We start from the raw sequence: 18,390 nt of genomic DNA on the forward strand, positions 1-18,390 counted from the left end.
AATTAAAGATCTTTTACATTTTATTGATAGGTTCACAACTATTATAGGTATGAGTTTTGGCAACATTACCATATAATTATTTTTAAAAAATGCAATCTTTGTGAATTTTTTTTAAGAACATACAATCTTAAGAATATACTGGACAAGAATACAAGAATAATTACTAAATTAGGTTGAAAAAAAAACATATATAATTTATACAAACTTCAATTCTTTGATTGATTGTAAAAAATAAAAAAGGATACATCAATTTTGTCTTTGAAAAATTAAGATGACGGGCATCAAATTAGTCGATAAAATGAATGTTAGCGAATGATTATAAAAACGGTCGCTAATTACCGACCATTTTTAAAATCAGTCAATCGACATATTTTAATATACTCATTCGACTAAAGTACTAAACAACTCTTTCACGTGATATTAATACAAGTATTCCTTCCAAAAAAAAAATATTAATATAAGTATTTAAATATTTTTGTAAAGACATGAAATAAGAAGAAAATAACTATTTTTTGGTAAAAATTTGCCCACAATAGTTTTAGAAATTTTTTAATTAAAAATAATGTTATTTAATGATGGAAATTAAGATATACCGTGCATGCCACGGGACCTATCCTAGTATCAAGTAAATTTGACATGTACAGTATTCAATTTCTGATTTAAGATGTGGCATGACAAATTTCCACAAACATTATGATAATATGAGGTTATTAAGAATATTAACCATATGTACTCTGCAGCTGTAAATTTCTAAGATAGAGATCAGAGCGAGCATTAGCAATAATGAAGGGATGATGATGCGTTAAAAGTGGCAAGCAAGACGCCAAGACATGCATTATTGCATTAATTTACCCATTACACAAAGAGATGTCGATCGGGGACTTGGGTGAGATTCAGTCAGGTATAATTTAAAGTCGAGTCAGGCTAAATTATTATCCTGTATGTCCATAAAAGTCAAAATCTGAATCAGATTTTTCAAAACATATTGAATCGGATTGGTTAAATTTATAATTCACTATCAATTTATCTCATGATGTACATCGAATTTATCTATTTATAACAAAGAAATGAAGACGGAAGAGTCAAGACTCAAGACATAAATAAAGGAGAGAGAGATACTTCAACCATGCTTTGAGGAAAGTGTTTGAGATTTTGACGCACTTGTGTCTCCTTTTGAGGAGTACTTGATCGTATTATAGTTTTAAATGGGAACACAATGCAAGTACACAACTGCATTGTCCCACTAACCCCTAATCCACTCGTTTAGAAAATAACTAACCATAGGAATTTTATTTACTTAACTACTTATCTAGTTAGCTTAGCTTAGGGAGTTTATGTGTCTGCTCTTTTTAAAATAAATAAATGGAACTGAACTAGACTGATATAAAAGAGGAAAATACATGACCATGAAGTTAACGACTAATCGCTTTCAAAAATAAGTTAATGATTAATTGAATTCAAGAGTTTCAAGAATTCAACTATGTGGGTGTTGTCGTGTTGACATGAGTAAAATTTTATTGTTAATTGGATATTCCATGTAAATGTCAATATTTTATCTAGATGTATTTTTTTTTTTTTTTTTTTACTTTAAAAGATTAAAATTTAAGTTATAGAATATTTATCTAAAGTTAATTTTATATACATAACACGTTATATTATAAGCATATTGATAATAAAACTCTATCCAAAAAATTCTTAATTAATTTTTTTTATCTATCTTATAATATGATATACGTTATTTGTGGTTTGACTACATGAATCGACTTTTTTTATTAGTGAAGTGATGATATGATTATAAGTTGAAAATATATTTGTTTGACTCTTAATGTACTGTTTTTTTTCTTTTTTTTTTTTTTTTTTTTTTTTTTTTTTTTAACTAATCTCATTTTTTTTAAAAAATGAAAAAAATCCTAAAGAGGAAATTTTGACAATTATCACCTTCTGTTATGTCCATTATAGCAAAAACCACCTTCTATTTTTTTTTTTTTTTTTTTTTTTTTTTTTTTTTTTTGAAAATTACCACCTTCTATTTTCAAAAACATCAAAAGTTACCACCTTCTTGCCTCCTAACTACCACATGACGTTATTTTGGGCTCATTCTTTTTCTTTCCTCCCTATTTCCCTCACATTTCTCAATCCTAACTCGATTCTCATCCCCCCTTTCACTTTTTTCCCCCTAGATTTTGGCTAGCTTATTAGCTTAGTAGTAGTTGCTGGATAGATAATTATTGGTGCAACTATCATTTAATTTTATTTTGGCAAGTTTAATTTGTTTTGCTAAGCTAATTAACTTTTTTTTTTTTTTTTATCTCCAATAGTCAAGCTAATAGTTAGAGAATTATAGAAATTGCAAGAAGTCCATAAGTACAATCAATAGAGTTGCTCTTATCTATCAATAGACCATAGAGTAAAAATTAAGGGAGATTAAACCGGCCAAAATCTACCTTCCCCATATAGTAATTCAAAAATTAAGGGAGGCTAAAAATGAAAAAGAATGATAGGAAAGAATATTCCTCAACCCCCACAAATGGTCACTCATTCTTCAAGTACAAACAAGTCCATTCATTAATCATAACCAATTAACCATAACCATAACCATAACCATAACCTAACTTACCCCTTTATCCCTTTTCCCTTTCCTAATAATGTATCTAATCACACCGCCTTTAAACATCTTCCCCACATCATTAACACTCTAATCGGACGGCTCTTATCACTCCCACCATTTTTTTTTTTTCTTTTTTGAACAGAGTCTCATCATTTTCCTTTTTTTTAAAAAATAAAATAAAATTCATCCCATCAACAAACAGCAGAGAAGAAGAGAGAGAAATTAAAACAAAGAGAATCCACTAGAACCAAAAAAAAGCTTGAGCTAAATTACCCCAATTTAGAAACCCTAATTTCCCGAAATTTGTGAAAAAATCAAAATTAAAAAAGGAAAGTTCGATGAATTTGTAGAAGGAAGAAGGGTATAAAAATAGATGCATGTCTCCTCTTTCACCCAGACACTGTCTTTGGATCCGAACCCGAATCCGAACCCGAACCCATTTTGGAATTGGAATTGGCTGCTCCAGTTTTTCATCACTGTCTTCTTTCTTGCATTAGGGTTTCTCTGCTTGCTTCGTTCTACAGCATCTAAGTATTTTGTTGTCGATTCTAATTTTAATTCTAATTCTAATTCTTCAACGACGTCGTTTCCTGATATGGCTGCTTCCGTCGTCAATTCTTGTGCTTCTTGTGGCAAGCCTGCTTCCAAGGTTTGCACCGGTTGTAAGCTTGTTAGATATTGGTATGTTTTTCATTAATTTCTTGGAATACATTATGTTTTATTTGATTATTCTTAAATTCATTTTAATGTTGTTGCATTGTTCGTTGAAATATAATAAATGTGATTATAATTTTTGTTATTAAATTTTTGGATAATTGAATTATTGGGGAGGTTGGGGAATTCTGAGTTTGGTTGTAATGATCATTATTGGGTTTTGTTTGGTATTTTGATAATTGAGCTGTAATTTTTATAATTTTTTAATAGTGGAGACATTATGATGAGTAAATTTACATGTTAAAGTATTAATTATTTATTTTACATGGTTTTAGTAAAGATGGTTAAAGTAATTGAATTCCTTATTTGGGCTAGGAATTATTTAATTGTGATGTGAGTAGTATATCTAAAGATTAGTTATTCAGTAATATCTTGAGAAGCAACAAGAATTGTGGTGGAGGATTTTTGGGGAAGCGTTGAGCAATTTGATATGATTATGATGAGAATTCTGTTAGTTATTCAATTGAGTATGTGCCTTTTCATGACTTGGAATAGAATGAATGCGAGGTTATTGAATTGGTACTGTTATATCAATTGAGGTACTATAAGCAGTGAGAATAACAATGGGAAGGGTTCTTTATTCAGGATGAAGTGGGATAATTTAAACAAGTGCAAGAACGCGAAACATTTCTATTGATTGAGGTACTATAAGCTGTGAGAATAACAATTGGAAGGGTTCTTTATTTAGGATGAAGTGGGATAATTTAAACAAGTGCAAGAACGTGGAAACATTACTAGGTTTTCTTTGTTTTCCGAGCTAAGGGATGTTTTCTTCGTTCAGTTGATACTTCTTACCTTCCATTATGTCAAAAAGCTGATCAGGTGTGACCTAGGTCAGGAATTCTGCATAAAAGCATTGATATGATGATATCTACTTGGAAGAAATTTGACTGGTTTGGCTGTGGAGAAATTTGAGGGAAGTGTCAAGAAACTTGCTGTGTAATAGAATATTCTTCTGCTAACAGGGAGTGAATGTGAACGATTTGTGATGCAGCAACTTTGGACTTTTTACTAAGTGGTTTCATGAAATGACTAAGTGAGTGAGTGTTGAAATGAGTTCATAGATGAAGAGGTAGTGGAGTTGGTGCTTGGCCTGCTTGCTGTTTAATTCATAGGAAGTGACCTTTTTCCTTTCTATATTTAGTACACACTATATAAGAAACTTGATAAATGTTTGTGGTGGATGCCTACTTAGTTTAGTCAAGCAAGAGAGCATACAATGAGAAAACATTATGAGGATTGGGGAATTGTGAATGGTTGTTCCTCACAAGGATATTATTGTGGATAGATACTGCTGAAACTAATCATTGTATATTGTAGTTGTGGATGTTTGAATTTTGATTGTTTAGGAGAAATTTTTTTTCTTTTTGAATTTTCACTTTATTGTTGACTCTTGTTTAACAAAATTCTTTTGTTGTCACTGATATCTGTTGTTAATATCTTGCTGTCAATTATTGCACCTTTCCATGACCCACTCTCTCTTTTTGGTGGAAAACCAATGTCATCGCAGTTTATAATTCCTCGTCTACTTCTATTTTAGAATTTGTATCTCAATATTTGACTGTGTTGGAGTTCCTTGCCCCTTGGAATTTTGGAGATTTATTTTCTTGAATTGAGTTTGTTTTTGTCTTTTGTTCCTTTCAAGCTCCGCGATGTGCCAAAAGCAACACTGGCAATCAGAGCACAAGAAAAAATGTTCGAAGTCGCCACAGCAAGTAGGTGGAAAGCGCAATATGTCTATTGCTTTGGTCCCTTCAAGTGGATCTGTCAAGACACAGAAGGTTGTGGACAAGGTCAGTTGGCGATATTTCTTACACTGTTGTTTTTTTGTTGCGACTTTTCAGTGATCTCTACATCTGTTGCTCCAGTTTCTAGATTCCAATTTCTTGAATTCTATTTTTCCAGGTTCTCTTTCCATATGATGAATTTGTCAAACTTTACGACTGGGACAAGTCAATCTTTCCACCTTGTGGGCTTTTGAACTGTGGAAACAGGTTTGTTATCTGTGTAGTTATTTTAGTATGGCTTATCCCTACCCCCACACCCTTTTCCTGAACTAATCATTGCTCCAATTCACTTCCATCTGTCCCTAAGACCAAATGTTTAGGTGGTAATTACATTATTCATTACCTATCAATTTGCTAACACAAAATCTGCTAGAGTCTAACAATGCTTGAGTTAAAAGAAATTAAGTGTATCTATCTAATTAAAGGTCAATAATCTTATAACACTTTTTCCTGAATAATTTTACAGCATTTCTATCCATAAAATTCCCTGCCTTTTACACTGATTTTTTTTTGTTGATAATTATTTTTTGTCTGTTTTTGCAGTTGTTTTGCAAATGTGGTTCTACAATGCCTTGCACACACCCGACCACTTGTAGCATATCTGCTTGAAAAAGGCCATCGGAGAAATTGTAAGTGATGATCTCTTGAACTGATTTTGTGTCTGTTATGTATGATGTAGTGATCCTTATATACTTGTTTCTATAGGTAGGAGGAATGAGTGGTGCTTCCTGTGTGAACTTGAAATGCACATGACAAAAGCCAGTAGGAGTCAGCAACCTTTTTCACCAATTAATATCCTATCACGATTACCTAGCATTGGTGGTAATCTTGGTCATGGAAAACAAGAGGACGCTCATGAATTCATGAGGTAAACTTGTTAATTATGACTATATGTGGTGCTTCCAAACCTTATTTGTTTCCTGGACAAAGCTAAATATGTTTTGTCAGATATTTTAACTGAGTATTTAAGGGGTCAGATTTGGTTGGTCTAGAATCTCTTTGTGTTTGCTCTTGCTTCAATTTTGGAGTCTCTTAGTGCATTCTGCCGTATCTTTTTCTAATGGTTAGTGATCTGCTGTTGAGTGGAATCCTAGTGCAGTTTGGCCCTGAGATTGTATGAACCTTGACCTATATCTATTTGTATTGACATCATGTGCATGTATTCTGTGGCACATACATATTGCCAGTAGGTAATTGATGATTTTTATGTGGATTGGTAGGTTTGCCATTGATACAATGCAATCTGTCTGCCTTGATGAATATGGTGGAGAGAAAGTCATTGATCCCAAATCCCAAGAGACTACCCTTATACAACATATATTCGGTGGTCAGCTTCGATCCCAGGTTAGTGGCACTTGCAATTTCTATCTTTTGTCTACTGATTATATGCCAGATTAGTTACTTTATATAGAATCAAACTAGATGTCTTTTTCCTAATTTTGTGTTATAGACTTTGTCACTTTTATGGACCTAGATGATCAGTGTTTGCTTGAGCAAGATCTGCTTCTTCCCGCCTCTCCACTTGTCTCTGCACTAGCATATTACGAGTATTTTTTAATGATATGTTGGTTTGATTGTGATATGTCCATTTTCTAACTGGCAGTGTGAATCAGACTTGAGGGATCTCATTTCACTGAACTTTATGACATCTTTTCAATAAATACTTTATACTAAAATCCTTGTGGTGTGTACATTCATGTGAGGTATATGACTTACTGCTGTATATCTTTCTTTTTTCAACATGTCTATCTTATTTTACAGGTTATATGTACCACGTGCAATCAAGTATCTAATCAGTATGAGAATATGATGGATCTGACGGTTGAAATTCAAGGAGATGCTACATCTTTGCAGGAGTGTCTTGATCAATTTACTGCAAAAGAGTGGCTTCATGGAGAGAACTTGTATAAATGTGATGGGTATGAGTTTTCTTCTTGTCTATGGTTTCTTTGCATTTGTCACTTTGTCAGATAGAATTTCGTAACATTTAGATGCTTTATGTATCACAACCGATTGTAAAATTATTTTTGAAATTTAGCCATCCATAACTGATTTTTGCATCAGGATCACATTCTTTTTTATTTTAATTTTTTTTTAAAAAACACTTATTTGTAGGTGGTGTATCTCCATCACGTAACTACTAAAGGCCTTGATTTTTTTTTTCCCTTATTAAAGTAATAATTAAAGTGAAGAGCCTTGAAAATTTTATTTTTCTTTTCTATTTCTATATTTGAGATGTATTGCATAGTTTAGTATGTGATTTCTCCTATGTTTATGTGACACTGCTTCTCAAATGTACTGTCTTTGAAGTCTTATTTATTTTCGAATTTATTTAAAAAATTACCTTGATCTCTCATAGATGTTCCTATCCTCTGGAATAATCTTGATTTAATTTGATAAGCTGACTATATCTAACTGTTCTATGTAGTAACCAATATGATAAAACCCATTAGATTGGGTTTTACTTTGGTTTCATTGGTCACATAGTCTAATTTTTTAATGATTGTGATGAATATTTTTAGTTCATACATAGATCAGATGTCGATTTGGTTTTTTGAATAGAATTATTTTGATAGCGTGTTATTTTCTGGTTTCCTTTTTCTGAATATACTTGAATATATGTTCCACAGTTATGGTCTGATGATCAGATTGGCTTCTCCTGTAGTCCTGTGCAATCACTTTTGTGGGATATATTTTGCTTTCTGATCTGCATTCCAAGGCTTAAGTCTCTGAGAATTAACAAATTTGGACAGATGGCCCATCCAACTGCCAGTATGAAATATTTTTGAGAAAAAATCTAATTTAAAATTGGCATACTTCAGACCTTCAGCATATGTTGTTGGAACCACTACCCTTGCACTTTAGAATGTTGACATTTGTCTGTTTGTTGTCTTGTTTGGCCATGTTGGCACTTAACATTATTTTAGCAGATTGTCAACCTTATTCTAATGAATCAGAAGCTAGTTAGATTTGTTAGATGGACCTAGTTAGAGTCATTAGATGAAGTTAGTTAGATTTAGTCATTTAAGGCTTCGTGCCTATTTAAAAAATTGGAATGGACCATGAAGAAAGACATGTTAAACTGGGGTAGTGTTTTGATTGGGCCAGGATGATCTTGATCTGATTCTATCATCTTTTTAACCACGTCTTTGAATATCGGCAGATACACAATAACTTGAAGTACCTTTAGTTTTTAAGCTTCGCAACCAAAATTTACTGGATTGTGAAGGACTGTATCACATTAGCGGGTATAAACCAATAGGAGGCTTTACTAATGTTAATACAAGCTGATGGAAAAGTATGCCATGTCAACTGTGATCCTTGATGCATCACTATGATTAGTGCAATGTAGTATGGTGTTATAATGCATGACCATTATCATGATTGCAACTGCAAATCATGATTTAACTTGGTCCCAAAGTTATTAAAATCGAGATTCTACTTTGAATTGAAAGGGGCTTTTAGAATTGTTGTAAGATTCTACGAACATGGATGTTCAAGACGCCATACTGAAATTTTATTGAATGTGTTTATATTATAAGGTATAAACATAATTTGATAGAAAATAGTTGTGCCCACTAAGCAGCCTATTAGTGACGATATATGTTTACTAGTAAAATTGTAGGTATGCTTTAAATTTGTAAGGTTATCACTAGTTAAGAAAAATATCTAAATCGAATAGATGCGTAAATTGAAGTGTATGGTCATAGATTAATCTTAGTGTGATTCTAAGAATTCAATTGCGATTCCAACTTGTCCTTCGATATGCACACATGATTATAGATTATGGAAATTTTTAGTGTTGGCAAATGACCTAGTTTACACCTTGCCTCAAGTTTGGTCAACCTATAGCATTTGATGTTTAGATTGGTGGAACCCTTGTCCCTTGAGTCTTTGAAATGCCTACAAGAAAGTCCTTTATGATGTTCAATCATGTGTCTCCATCATAAGAAAATGTATGACAACTTGACAAGTTACAAACTATACTCTTATTTTGATTAAAGATTTAATTTTATGAATTCTTAGGCCTTGTCTCTTCACCTTATTTTGCTTAACTGAATTTATATTAGCTGAACCTGAAATTATCTAAATTGAAATTAAATTATGCTTAACTTAAATTATTTTTATTAAACTTGTTATACTTACTACTTCTCTTTTGTATTTGTTCTTTGAAGTTAATTATTTTTCTCAACTTTGCTTGTTTTGACTGAACCTAACTTATTTTTATGAACTGTAATTATTTTAAGTAAATATTATTGAATAAGGTGAAGTGAACATGGCCTTAAATCAATTTGTTAAATTTATTATTGTAATGTGTAGGGTGATTTACTATTGTCGGTTTATCTTAAAAAGTACCATTATAGAAGTAATCTATACTTTCTAATGATAGGTATTAATGTGAGTGGTTGGAGATTTGCCTTTTTACAGCTGGTCAAATTGAACTTTATTTTGTTGACAGAAGTATCCCTTTTTATATCTTGATGGCTTGTTAGAGATGTGGAACACTGAGTTGCTTTACTTGGATGCATGTTTTTTGAATAGCTGATTTACCACTTCTGTAGCTAAATAAGTGGTACCTCATTAATTTGTGAAATTGCTTATTTTGAAGTTTAAATTGGCTACGATTGTGAATATCTTGGCCTCCTTTAGAAATAGACCATGGGATCCTTATTGACATCTGTTAAAAATTATTTGTTTGTTCTGTTTGCAGATGTAATGATTATGTCAGGGCATGGAAGTGTTTAACTATCCACCAAGCTCCAAACGTACTTACAATTGCTTTAAAGAGATTCCAGGTAAAATTTTATTCTTATTTCTGGTAGACTTGTATATCTGTTATCTTCCTTACTGTTATCCTGGCTATCTTCAAATGTTGGATCATATAGCTTATTGTTTCTGTTGCAGAGTGGGAGATTTGGTAAAATTAATAAGAAAATTATTTTTCCTGAAAGTCTAGATCTTAGCCCATATATGAGTGAGGGGAGAGATGGCACGGATAAATACAAGCTGTATGCAGTTGTGGTGCACGTGGACATGTTAAATGCATCTTTTTTTGGCCATTATATCTGTTACACAAAAGGTTTCCAGGGAGACTGGTACAGAATTGATGACTGCAAGGTAACACTGCACATCCAACTATATTTATTACTTCGTATTGATTAGCCTTGTGTAATATATGAAGCTTTTTCCTGAACCATTTTGCCCCTGTTGAGTCCCAATCAGTAACAAATAATGATGTTTTCAGATGATTTTTTTAATCTTTGTTTTTGAGAAGGATAACCATGTTTTTTTTTTGGAACATATCTACTCAGTTTTGCAAGATTGAGCTTCTTTTCTCTTTCTTTATGTTTGCTCATTTGTGTTTCTATGTTTTGACTTTACCTTGTGATGTTTGTGCATTTTGTGTGCCCAAATGCATCCGTGATGTGTCTATGTATAGATTGTTCTTTTGTCTGATTTCTCTTTAAAAAAACACTTAATGATCCTTATTTTCCAGGTGGCGAAGGTTGAATTAGATGAAGTTCTTTCACAGGGAGCTTATATGCTTTTATACAGAAGGTATACATCTCTCCTTCATGCTTTTGTTTGAGGATGTCAATTATACTATTTCTCTCAAGTATACAAATGGGGAGGAAGGTTGATGTCACTGGATTTTAATATGCTAGAATTCTTTGATCTCCAGAATTCAACAGTACGAAATTAGTACCGTTCAGTCCAGCATAACAATTTCAGTAGCGTATCAGTGCTGCTTGATATAATTTAAGGCTGCTTGGGCCTTTACTCTTGGCCTGAAATTGTATTTGAGCAAATGAATCTAAGCTACTAAATAAAAATACGATTGGCTAGAAAGGGGAAAGTATAATAGGTTGACTAATTCCATCCTTACATATCATCTGTCATCCCTATTCGATTTGCTTCTACCTAGCTGACCTAGCTTGCACTGATGGCTGACATGATGTAATCCAACTTGTCAACCACCCTGCGTTTAAAACTAAAATCAGTGAACCATATGAATCTAAGCTACTAAACTCTTGGCCTGAAATTGTATTTGAGCAAATGAATCTAAGCTACTAAATAAAAATACGATTGGCTAGAAAGGGGAAAGTATAAGATGTTGACCTATTCCATCCTTACATATCATCTGTCATCCCTATTCGATTTGCTTCTACCTAGCTGACCTAGCTTGCACTGATGGCTGACATGATGTAATCCAGCTTGTCAACCACCCTGCGTTTAAAACTAAAATCAGTGAACCATATGCTTGTGGTTGTATAGGGGCCAAAATTGGCCAATGTACACCTTATTTTTTCAGGCACTGACTCTACTGCCAATGCCCCTCCATCTCTTGCACTATGTTTCTATTTTAGTCTTGCTTTTAATTATAAGATTCACCCTTGAGGGTATGCAAAGATTTCTGGAAATGACACGTAATTGACTTTATGCGATGAAAAAGTAAGAACTTGTTCTCTTCACCTAAAATAAGGGTTTAGGTGCGATCTATTAAGGCCTGGTGTATTTGGTCTGAATTCCTCAATTGTTTAGGTCCAATGTACTGGTCTAACTCAGCTTCGACTGTATTTTTGCACGAATATATAAGAAAAATATTGTAGTGGTAAATTGGTGGATTCATCTCAATGTGTACATTCCAAATATGTAATTTCTATAATTTTTTTTTTAGTTTATAATTAAAGATATTTAGTAATAACTAATAAGTAAATGCATGTTTAAAGTCTTTGTTCGATTTGATTCGAATATAGTTGGTCTGATTTGATTCTGATGAGAATGTAACAATTTAATGAAATAAATTGAAGAGAACAAGATTTAACTCCTGTCCCACCGAGGCTTGGAAATTTTTCCAAATGTGAAAAGAATTCTTGTAATTTTGATCTAGAAATAGTCAATATTTGTTTTATCTGTTTCCTCACTTATAGTTATTTCTACACAGACATGTTTGTGTGGCGACTAATAAACATAATTGTTATTGTATTTCATTTCAACGTATTCTAGAATCTAGATTATTCCCATGTCATATTGCCATCCTTGCACGGTATAATGTTCAGGTTATGGAATGATATGAAAAATGATTTGTTTGATTGTCATATGTCCATTTTTTATGTAATGGTATACGTGTTTACTTTTATTTTAATTTTTCTAATGTAGACTACACAAGTGTGGAGCCTGGTCTTTGTTAAAAATTGGCTGTCAATATGCTGTACTTGCGTATTTAGAGAGATATGTAGACACAAATGCTTGTGAAGGAAGTTAGGTACCCATTAAATATAGTGGTAATTGTGCTAGAAGGCCCTTGGCTGAACCCAAATGCGCAAATATAACCAAACTCTGTATTGCTGATGGAGCGTCAGTGTAGCTACTAATACTGATGTTATTTGGCAAAGTAGAACACTTTGTTCATGGCGAGTTGGTGGTGGTGTTGTTGAGAAGTAATTGTATTAACTATTAAGTGAAGCCTTAAGTTGTCAGGCATTCTTCGACACCTAAATTCATCCCCTTTGTAGCTTATGGTCACTTATTGGGCTAATGAAAACATGACATCTTTGAAGTGCTCACTTGTTGATGTGATGCGAAGTATGTTCTATCTTATTATTTTCTTTCATAGTTATTGAAAAATTGATACATTGTAAACTTACTATCTTACCAGTAATCAGATGAGCACATATTGCTTGAGCTGTCCTATCTTATAATACCATGTGAATTATGTTTGGCATTTAATTTGAAAGTTGGTACTGGGTTGTAATGGCTTGTTTTGTGCTGCCTGTCGTCTGCTTAATCTATCTCTGATTAATTCATTTGTTAAAGACTTCCGAGTATCTTGTACCTGTGTGCTTCTGGAATTGGCTTGCATAGTTTTCTGTTTATTATCAGCTTAGTGCATGGAAACTGTATTTCTGAAATTGCTCCTCGTGGGACAGGATTTCTGCTCGACCAAAATGTCTTAAGACATCTGAACCTGCAATAAATCAGCAGCAGGATGGGAGGAAGTTGTCCACTGAGGCAGAGCATAGTAGCTCAACCCGACAGGCTGACTCTTTAAATTCTTTGGAAGCGTCCAACTCCAATTGCAGTTCGGCCAATCATCTAGATTCTGATGTGGACAGGCAGTTGGACCACACTCATACTCCATCAGAACAATTGAAACCGATTGACAGCGACTTGGAGGACTTTCAGACTGTCAATTCTGTGTCAGATCTACCAGTTTCAGTTGAAGTGTCGGAGAATGGAAATTCTTCTTTGAATACACTCATAGCTGTTTCTCCCCGAACGGTTTCCAGCTCTCCATCGTGTTCAAGTGGAGAATTACCTGGTGAAGTTTCAGATATCCCTGGATCATCTGCTATGGGTGGGAATGTATTGAGTGATGCCTCACATGAGGGCTTAGCAGCTTTAGCTGTAGCTGCTACCTCAGTGTCTGATGTAGAAGCTGTTTGTTTTCCAGCTGATTTCTCGGGTTCCACTGGAAAACCCGAAGAGCGTAGGTTTGAGGATGAAAACAATTCCCATGTAGCTGGCATTTCTGAAAGTTTTGTTCCAGTCACTTCTGACCCAACTGTCCCTTGTGAGATGAATTGCTTCAGTAATGGATCTGTTGCAGGATATCCTCACCAGAGAGTTGACGAGAGGAAGGATAGTGAGATGGGCTATGTTGGCCTTCTTGACAAGGAAGAAAGTGAGGTATCTCCAGATGACATGGGATTGGACAGTGTGGAGCTTAATGAGCCTGATATCCGTTCTAATGGTGACATCCACGACATTACAATTGATGAAAGTCCTGTTAATTCTTGTTAGGTCCTGCTGCTAGATAAAGAAAAGCCTTTTTGCGTGCATGGCTAAGTCATTCAGAAGCCTATCAGTAGATTGGAACTTCTGCATACCTCTGTTATAGGATGTATGACTGTTGCAGGAAGGCAGTTTGGAAAGTTTTACTTGGAGCAAGTTAGGCCTGTAATTATCTATTTTTTCCTGCTGCAGAGGGCAAATCTGAGCAGCAACAGCGGAGGAACCTACATTGCGTGATTAATTAACAAATTGTTCGATTACTAAGATCATCATGAAATTAGATTTAGTATAAGAGTTGAAGCAAGAAATAGTTCAGGTTGAACTTTTTTTTTTTCCCCCATTGGTTTCCCCCAGAGTGTTAGGAATCATTATTTAGCAGATAATCCTCGTTTAGGAACTGATTTAGGGCAAAGTCCTGGATTTCAGTATTAGAAGGAATCTTGGATGCTAACCTTCCTTATTCTTGAATGTGTTGGTTACTTGGCATTTGGACAAGTACATTGAGCACTTGAATATGCTATGAATATCTTTTTGATTAGGCAACCACAGGCTTCTAAATATGTTGATTGATATTAAATTTGTTTTGGCCAAAACTTTTGGATCTAAATTTAATAATTGGTTTTGCAATTGTATTTTTTTTTCTTATAGGAACATGGGGTGATTCTATAAGTTTATAATGAGTAACAAATTTTGTATTTTAATTGTAGTAATAATTTCTTCCATGCATGCTATAAGTTTATAATACGAGTAACAACTCTCATGGATTATCCAATGGATGACCCAAAATATTTGGTCATGGATTATTATATAATTTGTTTCTCTTTCCACTCATCCATGACCAAGTCACACGATCAAGCATGACCAAAGACTTCAAATGGTTGATCAAAATTACTTTGGTCATGATTTTCTCTCTCCTACTTTTTTACCATACTTCCAATGGTTGTCATTTTCTTTTTTCAATAATACAAGTCCACTTCTTCCAATATCTTTATGACCAAATTTTAAGCTTGGTCATCTTCAAGACCAAGTCATTAATTTCTTTCATCCTTTTTTTTCTTTGTTCTATTTTTTTTAATATAAAAACTCTTCCCTCCCTCTTAATGCCCAGTGAGTTGGTCATCCAATGGCTACACTCTGAAGGCAGCTAAAATTTCCACGTATTCTACATAGGATTAAACAAATTTATCTAACTGTGGAGGTTGTAGTTGCATAAAATTTGTTCATTTTTTGCTTAAATTTAGACATCATATGATTCATATCAAGTAATTACACAAGATTTATATCTATTTATGCTTAAACAACAAACACACATACATAATTCGGAGTATTATTCATATATCACTCGAGCCAAAAACTAGTTTAAAGGTTCTACATCCGAGAAGGATTCATGAATGTGTCACTCTTTGGAGATCTGACTGACCTATACGAGTCTACCCTCACTCACTTTAGTCTGGTATTGTATCCTTAGATGTTAGCGAAGTGCATTAACAATGGCAGATTACATCAAACTTTGATCACTTTACTAGATCACCCCACCATTTCATTTCCATTACTAAGCCAAATCCATGCTTTGTTGATTTCTTCTGGACTTTCAAAGCGCCATCCTTTTGCCTCCAAACTCTTCTCTTTCGTTGCAGATTCAGGCAATGCTGATTACACTCACCGATTGCTGCTGCACAACCCCAGCAACTCTGTTGTGCATTGGAACAGAGTTATCAGGCTTTTCTCTAACACCCCGACTCCCTTTAATTCCATCAATGTTTTTGTTGAAATGCAGCGATTTGGGGTTGTTCCTGATTACTTTACTTTCCCTTCTTTAGCTAAGGCCTCGGCACGCCTCGGTTCGATTGAACATGGGGTATCTTTGCATTGTGTTGTGTTGAAGAGTGGGTATGAATTGGATGTTTTTATTCAGAATTCTCTTATTCATATGTATGCCTCATGTGGGGAGATTTTGTATGCACGTAAGGTGTTTGATGAAATGCCTCAAAGGACGAATGTGACATGGAATTCAATGTTGGATGGGTATGCTAAGTGTGGGGATTTGGAGAGGGCGCAAGAAGTGTTTGAGTTTGCTCCTGTTAAGGATATTGTGTCGTGGAGTTCTCTTATTGATGGGTATGTTAAAGGGGGCGAGTATGGAGAAGCTATGAAGGTCTTTGAGAGGATGAAAGTAGAGGGGGATATTAAGGCTAATGAGGTGACTATGGTGAGTGTTTTGGGTGCATGCTCTCATTTAGGTGCCCTCGAGCAGGGTAGATCGATGCATCGTTACATAATCGAGAATGAATTGCCTTTAAATCTTGTGTTGTTAACTTCTCTTGTGGATATGTATGCCAAATGTGGAGCAATAGAGGAGGCCTTGGTTTTGTTTAGAGGGATACCAAAGTATAAGACTGATGTTTTGCTATGGAATGCTATAATTGGAGGGCTTGCAAGCCATGGCTATGTGCAGGAGTCGTTAGATTTATTTGCAGAAATGTTAATGGTACAAGTTGTGCCTAATGAAATAACTTACTTGTGTCTCTTATCTGCTTGTGCTCATAGAGGATTGGTGAAGGAAGCTTGGGAGTTTCTTGATTCTCTCGAGAGAAGTGGCATGAAACCCAAGTCCGAGCATTATGCTTGTATGATAGATGTTTTGGCAAGGGCAGGTCAGGTGGTAGAGGCTTATGAATTTATGAACAAAATGCCTTTGGAGCCAACCCCTGCCACATTGGGTGCGCTCCTTAGTGGTTGTATGAGCCACGGAAGGTTAGATCTTGCAGAACAACTAGGGAAGAAACTTGTTGAGGTTGACCCTCGCCATGATGGCAGATATGTGGGCTTGTCTAATGTGTATGCTGCGATAAAACGTTGGGATGAGTCAAAGATGATGAGGCAAACTATGGACATCACAGGGGTGAAGAAGTTTCCTGGCTTCAGTTATGTGGAAATTTCAGGGGCCCTTGAGATGTTTAAAGCACACGATAGATGGCATCCAAAGTCGGCAGACATTGTTATGATGGTAAATTTTATTTTTAGGCAAATGAAGAAGGTTTCAGATTGTGATGAAGGGAACATGTTATACTAGTTGGAGACCTGGGTTTTACAGTCTTCAAGCGATTATTAATTATTATGCATGGGACAAAAGAATGAAGGCAGTATGGTGTTTAGATGGTTTCCAACGGATTAAGCTATAAACTCCTTTTGAGCTTCATATTTACTTCATCCAGCCATTCAGGAGGAGCTGCATAAATATACTTCACATGGGGAAAGAATTTGAGGGTCACAGTTGAGTGTAGCCTTAGGATGCTGAGCAGGACATGTTTCTGTATCTTCTCCGCCACCTTGGTTTGGTAAAAGCTTTAGATATCGACTTGTATTCTTTGAACAGACAATATGGATGTCGATTGAGGATTAAGAAAAAAAAAAAAAAAAAGCTTGCAGTTTTCTAGTACAATCAACTGTCAGTAACTAAGTGGATGCTTTTCTCATGAGTGCTGAATATAGAAGCTGCATTTCCAATTTTTATCATACTGGTAAGAACTTTGATTTCCATTGGTCCTAGCAGCAAAAACATGAATGAGGTGACTTCTCTATTTCACACCAGATAACTGTTATTGTTGCTAGATAATCTGCTTGTCTTTCTATCGTACATAATCTTTATTTGGTAAAGTGGTCAAACTTGCGCTTTTCTTGTTAATAGTCTTAAAATCAATATGTCATTCTGTTTGTTTTTTCATAACAGTGGCGAAACCAATGCATGAATACCAATCCTTGTGTTCAAGGTTTCAAATTTGAATGCAATCTCTAGTACAGAGTAGGAGTGTACACGTTTGCAAAGACCTATCTAGTCAAGCTTACATACTTCAGTTTAGAGAACCTGTAGTCTCCTAAAAGCATTATAGATCTGTAGATACTAACGCCCTTACCTTATTCATTTCACCTTCCTAATATAGCAGTTCTTTGATCTTCTAGACCAGTGATTCCCTGAGACTTAATGTGCATCAATGTTGAATCGGAGGCAGGAGCCAGCAATTTGGACCAAAACATTATTCTTCATAAATTATGCTATTATTCTGCTTCTGAATTCCTGCTCAAAAATCATTAATTGAATTTCTGCATTTGTCACCCTTTATAATCAAGCACTAGTTCTCAATCGTTTAGGTGGTAAATAAAAGGAATAAATATCCTTGTGTTTTGAGCCATAATATTGAGTTACTTTGGATGCCAACTAGCTTAATTGTCAAATTCTGATGGTGGTTTTCGGGATTAAATAAGATGATGCATTCAAACTTAAGCTGATCATCCTACGATTTTATACCATTAAAATATTTACCTTATGCTTAATCTTAGTTCTTTCATGCTAATCAGGGATGTATCCCCTAGTATCTCGAGACTTTTTAATACCGGGTCCCAAAACCTCCAAAATTGCTCAAAAACTGTGGATAATAACCTTCAATTTTAAAAATTTTTGACCTTTTTTGGCTCGAAAATAGAAAT

General features: G+C 34.4%; 1 protein-coding gene and 1 pseudogene across 2 annotated transcripts; both read left to right on the forward strand.

Moving 5' to 3' along the window:
* Positions 1-816: 816 nt before the first annotated feature.
* On the forward strand, positions 817-14,625 carry LOC145595801 (ubiquitin carboxyl-terminal hydrolase 18-like). 2 transcript variants are annotated; one of them, XM_081652227.1, is made up of 12 exons: positions 817-886; positions 3,246-3,289; positions 4,968-5,115; positions 5,228-5,316; positions 5,653-5,738; positions 5,815-5,977; positions 6,330-6,453; positions 6,871-7,028; positions 9,821-9,905; positions 10,015-10,227; positions 10,607-10,668; positions 13,041-14,625. In XM_081652227.1, the coding sequence occupies exons 3-12, from the start codon at positions 4,975-4,977 to the stop codon at positions 13,912-13,914; spliced, it is 1,995 nt and encodes a 664-aa protein (XP_081508353.1). In that variant the 5' UTR covers positions 817-886; positions 3,246-3,289; positions 4,968-4,974; the 3' UTR covers positions 13,915-14,625. The 2 variants fall into 2 exon arrangements, with proteins under 2 accessions (XP_081508353.1, XP_081508352.1); XM_081652226.1 differs by lacking the exon at positions 817-886 and having other exon boundaries at positions 2,770-3,289.
* A 648-nt stretch (positions 14,626-15,273) lies between these two features.
* On the forward strand, positions 15,274-17,336 carry LOC145595802 (pentatricopeptide repeat-containing protein At5g08305 pseudogene; annotated as a pseudogene).
* Positions 17,337-18,390: the final 1,054 nt, after the last annotated feature.

Source organism: Chenopodium album, chromosome 19, assembly GCF_948465745.1.
Source record: "Chenopodium album chromosome 19, dcCheAlbu1.1, whole genome shotgun sequence".
In the NCBI taxonomy this organism is placed as follows: domain Eukaryota; kingdom Viridiplantae; phylum Streptophyta; class Magnoliopsida; order Caryophyllales; family Amaranthaceae; genus Chenopodium; species Chenopodium album.

Excerpts from the sequence above, each read along its gene's own strand:
- LOC145595801 (XM_081652226.1), top strand. The coding sequence starts at position 2,982 with ATGCATGTCTCCTCTTTCACCCAGACACTGTCTTTGGATCCGAACCCG. Across the intron at positions 5,317-5,652 it reads CTTTTGAACTGTGGAAACAG|TTGTTTTGCAAATGTGGTTC; the intron begins GTTTGTTATCTG and ends CTGTTTTTGCAG. Across the intron at positions 5,739-5,814 it reads AAAAGGCCATCGGAGAAATT|GTAGGAGGAATGAGTGGTGC; the intron begins GTAAGTGATGAT and ends TTGTTTCTATAG.